Genomic DNA, 7915 nt, shown 5'->3' with positions numbered 1-7915 from the left:
ATTATTTGGATAATTGGTAAAAAAAAAAAAAAAAAAGTTAAATATCTTAAACCTACTGTTAGACCTACCTGAAAAAATGTGAGATAGCTAGTTATAATGGTAATTAAATAATGTTTACATATGTATAAAAGCCTACATTTAAATCTGTCATATAAATTGGTCTCTTCATTAGAAATTAGCCTACTGATTGCCACCATTGATGGACAACATTTTTAATAATATAAAAAAATATCTGTATGACATTATATTCTGCAGTTCTTCCCTGTTGTACCGAATATCTATACTTTTCAAATTATCATATCGAAGTTAGAAATTCAAATATTGTGACAAAATTAATTTTGTAGGGTGCCACAAGTTGGTTAAAATTTCCAAATGGTGCCGCGACTAAAAAAAGGTTGGGAAACACTGCTCTAAACAATGTAAAGAAAAAACTAAAAACTAACTTTTTCCTAAAACTTTTTTCTCGGGTCTTAAGAGGTTATTAATGAGTGATTTTCAGATAGAGGATAGAGCCCAGGCAGTTTTAAGTGTTTCTCCACAGAAGTGGTTGACTGAAGGAGATCCAGTGACTCTGATCTGTGAGGTTCACGGCTCCCCTACAGGCTGGACATTCAGCTGGTTTTCTGTAAATGCTTCATCAGGTAAGATATAATGTGCTTCATGGCTTAACATCTGAATTAACTGGTTTTATGAAAGTCAGACGTACTGTTTAATATGTCTGAATCCAAGCATTACAGACCAGGTATGTGGGGCATACTGTATGCCTAAATTCCCTAAACTCCCACGGGTTTCGAGCAGTGAGACCCACCATAGATGCTCAGTCGTGCATCATCACTCACTCTTCTGCAAAATCATAAGGTGTCATTGTTTGTTTCATGTATCTGCATGTACTGGAGACAGATATGTAATGTAGGGCTCAATGGTACATGATTTAGTCCTGGTATAAAAATCCTGAATGCATTGGGTTACACCAACAAAAGAAATTGATAAGGGTCAAATCAGATGCTCTTGTTTTACAGACTTCAGCAGTTGTTATAAGCTGCTCTCAGACAGCAGCAGAGGAGCTGGAGGAAACTACACTGTCAGTTCTGCTGCTCTAAAACACACAGGAGTTTATGTGTGCAGAGCAGAGAGAGGAAAACCAGTATATAAAACAACCTTCAGCAACACACAGCCAGTATGGGTCACTGGTGAGTTCAAACAGGATCAGTTTGAATGAGACAGTACTGAAAGAAGAATGTATGAGAGTGTGTTGTACGATACAATGAATGATGCATCTAGTCATATCAAGAGGAATCAGAGTTTTCTTGGTGTTTTGAGAGCTATGATGTACTATTCAAAAATTCCTCTCCAATTTGTAATAGAGGAAATATTCATTAAAAACTGAAGCATGACTTGGTACGGAACACATATGTTATTCATTAATATTATTTTTATTAGTGAACCTGAAGAAAAACAATTAAACAGGCCTAGCAAAAATGTTTAACCCATTTAAAAAGGGAGATTTCATGCTTAAATTGTTTTAAAACATTTCCAAAGAGTTGTAATTGTCTTCTCAGGTGTTTCTCCTCGAGTCTCTCTGATCATCAGTCCCAGCAGAACTCAACACTTCACATTGGTCTCTCTCTCTCTGAGCTGTGAGGACCAGAGTAACTCTGATAGATGGAGAGTGAGAAGATACACAGATAGTTTGGGGCTGGAAGATTGTTCATCATTACGCCGGGCATCACAAACAGGATCTACATGTACAATCAGCTCCACCATCACATCAGACACTGGAGTGTACTGGTGTCAGTCTGAATCTGGAGAGAACTATCATCCTGTTAATATCACTGTACACTTTGAGTCTGTTTATGTATTTATTTATTTCACTGGCAGTTTACACATCAATACATAAAGCAGGTCGATTAAACAAGTGCAGGACGCATCAGTGGTAAAAAAAAAACTCAGTGGCAGGCAGTACAAAAAAATCTACTTTTATCATAAAACATAAAACCTTTATTTTTTGTTATCATATTTTTCATATAGTCTTACTATTTGCCAACAGCTCATGTTTCCTCTGTTCTGTAGCTGATGTGATTATGGAGAGTCCTGTTCATCCTGTGACTTGCTCTCAGACAGCAGCAGAGGAGCTGGAGGAAACTACACTGTCAGTTCTGCTGCTCTAAAACACACAGGAGTTTATGTGTGCAGAGCAGAGAGAGGAAAACCAGTATATAAAACAACCTTCAGCAACACACAGCCAGTATGGGTCACTGGTGAGTTTAAACAGGATCAGTGTGCATGAGACAATGATTGATGCATCTGGTGTCACCTAAGGAATCAAAATTTCCCTTGGTGTTTTGAGACCTTGATGTACTAAGAAAATACAATGTAAGTTTCAAAATTCCTCTGTATTTCACAATATGTTTCTTCACAAAAATTCTTTGAAAGATGGTCATTGAAAACTGAAGCATCACTGTTTATGGAACACAAATGTTATTAATATTATAAGTTAACCTGAAGGAAAACAATTAAATAAGCCTAATTAAAATGTTCAACCTATTTAAACCTCTTTTTATGCTTTTTATTATTTGATAATTATTTTATTATAATTTATTTTAAAACATTCATCAGGTGTTTCTCCTCCAGTCTCTCTGATCATCTGACTGCAGGTTTCAGGAAGTCTTGAGGCTTTAACACAGTTTGTGTCTTTAACCGTCTGTCATCATTCAGTCAGTATGGAGCTCAGTCAACTTCCTCTTGTGCTCTGTGAGTATTATTTTATCTGAATATAGTTAAATGGATGATAATTGTTTTTATATTATGTAAAGGATCAAGTGATTTTGTGTTCCTTATTTTTGTCTTTTCTTCTAGTCCATGATATATGAGTGAAAGATGAGCTTGAGAGAGGAAGAGAAAGTTAGTGCTGCTTGTAAAAGATAAATTGAGTGTTATGTCAGTATCTCTGTTCAGTCTTTGGGATCTGTGCTGTTTAATGGTGTTTGTTGAATCAGTTCTGTTGGTTTGTTTTGCACAGTTTGCTGTCTGATGCTTAAAGTAAATGATAGTAACATTCACTAGTAAGTACGAAGGAAGATTCATAATTCATCCATCTGCTTGTGAACACACTGGTTGCTTCCTTAAACAAGTTCCCTAAACAAGTTCAAGTGCTCTAAATTATAAAATATCAAACAGATTTTTCAGTGCTTATCTGGAAACACCTGTGATTAACCTTAGAAACCTTTGGAGAAATAAAAAAAAAATTGTGTTGTGAAGCTGAGAAATATTTGAGAGTAAAAGTATGGTGTTTCACAAGCAAAGAAAGAAGAATAAATGATATCTGATGTATAATATATATTATCAGCTCCATGCTCACACTGTAATGAGATTTTTGTGTTTTTAGTGCAAACATTCACTCTGGAAACACTGAAAGTGAATGAATTTGACTAATATATTTCATGTCTACACTGTTACAAAACAGTTGTAAAAAATTTTTTTTAATAAAGTACTTTGATTATCAATAAAAAATGCCAATTTCTTATTAAATATTACATGGTCATAACTCGTGCTTTTTGCCAATTTTATATTGACAGAGACATTCATAAACCAACTCTGACTGTGCACCTTACATAATGCACAAATTTCAAAATGTTATAATTTACACTGATAGTTTGATCTCTTCATACATGCACAGCACACACACATGTTTAACATGTTATTAATGAGTGATTTCTCTATTTCAGATAGAGCCCAGGCAGTTTTAAGTGTTTCTCCACAGAAGTGGTTGACTGAAGGAGATCCAGTGACTCTGATCTGTGAGGTTAACGGCTCCTCTACAGGCTGGACATTCAGCTGGTTCACTGTAACTGTCTCATCAGGTAAGATATAATGTGCTTCATGTAGTAACATCTGAATAAACTGGTTTCATAAAAAATATATTGAGATTAAAAACATTTAATCAATCTAAATACTCTGATTATACCAACAAAGGTCTTTTATAAAACTCATGTAAAAATGTCTGCTCATTTCTTCAGGTAACTGCACTTTTTCACTTTATACAGACTACAGATATCGTTATGAGCTGCTCTCCAGAGGAGCTAGAGGAGCTGGAGGAAACTACACTGTCAGTTCTGCTGCTCTAAAACACACAGGAGTTTATGCAGAGAGAGCAGAGAGAGGAAAACCAGTCTATAAAAGAACCATCAGCAACACACAGTTAATATGGGTCACTGGTGAGTTCAAACTGAACCACAGAATGAGTGAGGAGGTCCTAAACAGACCAAACTAACCAGCAAAACAAATGTTATTAATATTATAAGTTAAACTGAAGGAAAACAATTAAATAAGCCTATTCAAAATGTTCTACCATTTTAAAAAGAGAGATTTTATGTTTTTTATTATTTGTTCATTATTTTATTTAAATTTATTTTGAAACATTCATCAGGTGTTTCTCCTCCAGTCTCTCTGATCATCAGTCCCAGCAGAACTCAACACTTCACATTGGTCTCTCTCTCTCTGAGCTGTGAGGACCAGAGTAACTCTGATAGATGGAGAGTGAGAAGATACACAGGGAGTGGACAGTGGGAAGATTGTTCATCATTACGCCGGGCATCACAAACAGGATCTACATGTACAATCAGCTCTACCATCACATGGGACACTGGAGTGTACTGGTGTCAGTTTGAATCTGGAGAGAACAGTCATCCTGTTAATATCACTGTACACCGTGAGTCTGTGCTTCTGTATTTATTTCACCTGCAGTTTACAATCAATGCATAAAGCAGGTTAATTAAACAAGAACAGAAAGCTTCAGTGGTAAAACAAAACAAAAAAAAAACACTCAATGGGCAGGCAGTACAAAAAAATCTAGTTTTGTCATCAAATATAAAAATCATAAAACAAATATAACAAAAAAGTTATAATGTTCATATAATCTAACTCTTTACAATCGGCTCATGTTTCCTCTGTTCTGTAGTTGGTGTGATTCTGGAGAGTCCTGTTCATCCTGTGACTGAAGGAGATACTCTGACTCTACGCTGTTTATATCAACATTCAACCCCACCAAACCTCAGAGCTGATTTCTATAAAGATGGATCACTCATCCAGAATCAAACTACAGAGATGATCATCTCTACTGTCTCAAAGTCACATGAGGGTTTCTACTACTGCAAACACCCAGAGAGAGGAGAGTCACCCAAGAGCTGGATCTCAGTCAGAGGTGAGACTAAGAAATATAAAAACTATTGAAATGTGCCTGTATCATTTACAGCACTAATCTGGATGTAAAATATATGTATCTCAGCTTCCTCAGCCTCAAAGTCTGATGGTCTCAATCCTGTGATAATTGGAGTGACTGCAGGACTGACCGTCACATTTTTGATCATTGTCGTCTTGGTCCTGCTGTGGTGCTACAGAAACAACAAAGGTTCATCATTTGCCCTCTTAAAATTCAATGATACATTTGCTGACACTAACTCTGATCCTAAACCTTGTGAGCTGCCGTCCTACATCAGTCTAAGCTGGTTATCTGGTCTCAGCTGGTCTTCCAACCTAGTAAAGCTGGTGTGTTGGCTAGTTTTAGTAGGTTTCTAGGTATTTTTCATCTGGTTAGGCTGAGAACTTGTGTATTGAAATTAACTGTGTCGAGTCCATTTGTCCACTGATGCACATGTAAAGCACTCCAAATTAGTTATTTATCAATTTCCATTTCTGTTAGGATTTCTGTCTTGAATGCAACCTATGAGGAGAGCAGGCAGCAAGGCAGCTTACTATGTTTTAGAACAGAACCATAATGTTATAAATAAATAAATAAATAAAAAACATGTCACTAAAGCACTTTCATTCTCAAACATGTATGCATGAACGGGATTAAAAGGAGGTTTTCCTCAAAACATATACATAATAATTTTATGTTATCTTAGGTGTAAGATCTCAGTCTCCCTCTAGTGTCAGTCAACAGCAGAACAGCAGTCAGACATCAGAGCAGAACCAGAGTGACGCTGGAAACAACACACTGCTGTCTGGTCAGTCTTTACCTGTTAACCATAAATAAATACATATAAATCTTTACAAGCTGAGATGAAAGACACTTAAGAATAACTTTTAACAGGACTGATGTCACAACTAAATACTATTTCACTTCTCTAAGTTTAACATGATATTTGTGTGTCTGACATATGTTTCAGTTAGATGTCATTTGGGTTTATTTTGTTATCAAAAATGTAATTACAAAATAAATTTTGTTTTCTGTCATTTAAAAAAGTTTAAATGAAATATTTTGTATAATGCTTTATTTTATTTATAAGTGAGTGTTAATGGCAAAAATAATATATATATATATTATGGAAAATTATTTAATGTATTACAGGAACTGCTCATATTTATGACTCTATTGATGCAACGATTAAGAAAAAAGACACAAGCACAGGTAACTAATGATGTCATTTAAAGTGTTTTTAAACTGAAACAGTAGTTCTTTTCTAAAGATATTATAAACTGAATCAATGTTTTTAATCACTGCACATTTACAGAGGAAATCCAGTGTCTTATTACTTTCTTTATTTTCATTTTAAGACAGCGTAAGTGGACCTGAACTCACCTATGCTGAGATTGAACTCAAATCTACAAAGAAACTGAAGAAAAAGAAAGACAACAAAAGTAAACAGAAACAAAAAGCTCTGTTCTTATGATTTTATAATTGTATTCATAATGCTTTGATTTTGATTTATTTCTTAAATAACTCTAAAAAGTTACAAAAAACATGGCAGTATTTTCCTAAACACCTGTGTGTAGTTGTGCGTTGTGAATCTCACATGATACATAAGTTCATTTTGAGTTAATTTGGTTTAACATGTAATCATTTTAAAATAAAAGAATTATACATATTATATTTTGGCATCTTCTAGGGAACAGCATTGAGAGTTATGACAGCGTTTACTCTAAACAGAAGTTAGAAACAGATCAAGGTGAGTGTCAAACTAAAACAATTCAGTCATAGTTCACAAGGAGCTACTGAAAACTGCATCTACAAGCATCATTGAGAAGAATGAAATTAAATACTGCATATAAAAATGTGCGTTTTGAATATATTTCTATATTTTCAGGTGCTGGATCTAGTGATGTGACATATGCTCAGATTAAATAAATGCTCAGATGAGAAACTGTCAATCCCTGGATTCTGATGAGTTTAGGTTGAGAAGGAGTGAAGAATGACCAGGATCATCAATGCTTTATCATCTTTGTGATACTGAGCAACTGATGGTAATAGATTTATCAGCCTTCATGTGCCTCAGAGACTATGCTTGCTGATTATAGGAAACAGGAAAGATTATCATTTAGTTCTGCACAGTGTGTTGTCTTATTGTAAAAAGCCACTGATAATAGGGCCCAATGTACTGTGTTAATATGAATTTTACGCATTGATTTTTCACAGGTGTATATATGTTATATATTGCAGTTTGGATGCTTTTGTTGCTATTAGACTGCTGGTTTAGACTGTACATTTGCTTTGGGCATTCGGAAACAAAACTTGCATCTTTACAACTGTAATCATTTGTTTGTATACATGATTTATGAGCTGTCTGTGGAGGAAATTTTGTTTTTACATGAAATATTATTATTATTGGTATTATTTGCTTAACTGTACTAAAGAGTGCTCTTTAGACTGTCTCTGAGTGCTTCAGTTTGCTTCAGTATGCTTGAGTTTTTGATGAGCTGAGAGATAACAGGAAATCTATTTAATGAGTGTATGTTCCTGTGGCTCAGTGGTAGAGCATTGCATTAGCAGTGTGTGTGTGTGTGTGTGTGTGTGTGTGTGTGCGTGTGCACTTGCACAGCTATCTTTGTGAGGGCCGGTTTGAGTTTTAGACCATCGAAGTGAGGACAATATTGTAAAGTGAGGACATTTTGGCCGGTCCTCACTTTCTGAGAGCCT

General features: G+C 35.1%; 1 protein-coding gene across 1 annotated transcript in view; it reads left to right on the top strand.

Annotated features, from left to right (window-relative positions):
* LOC107693569 (low affinity immunoglobulin gamma Fc region receptor II-like) overlaps positions 1–7126 on the top strand; it is a 12276-nt gene extending 5150 nt beyond the window's left edge. Inside the window, exons 3-12 of the mRNA XM_016493014.1 lie at positions 2071–2153; positions 3653–3855; positions 4042–4214; positions 4427–4708; positions 4958–5200; positions 5285–5407; positions 5904–6005; positions 6556–6639; positions 6888–6947; positions 7086–7126. Of these exons, the coding sequence (XP_016348500.1) occupies positions 2071–2153; positions 3653–3855; positions 4042–4214; positions 4427–4708; positions 4958–5200; positions 5285–5407; positions 5904–6005; positions 6556–6639; positions 6888–6947; positions 7086–7126 (1394 nt within the window). The remainder of the gene's footprint in view (positions 1–2070; positions 2154–3652; positions 3856–4041; positions 4215–4426; positions 4709–4957; positions 5201–5284; positions 5408–5903; positions 6006–6555; positions 6640–6887; positions 6948–7085) is intronic.
* Positions 7127–7915: the final 789 nt, after the last annotated feature.

The sequence above is a fragment of the Sinocyclocheilus anshuiensis genome, unplaced genomic scaffold (assembly GCF_001515605.1).
Source record: "Sinocyclocheilus anshuiensis isolate Anshui unplaced genomic scaffold, SAMN03320099.WGS_v1.1 scaffold1682, whole genome shotgun sequence".
NCBI classification, from domain to species: Eukaryota; Metazoa; Chordata; class Actinopteri; order Cypriniformes; family Cyprinidae; genus Sinocyclocheilus; species Sinocyclocheilus anshuiensis.
This window is presented reverse-complemented; position numbering and strand designations above follow the sequence as displayed.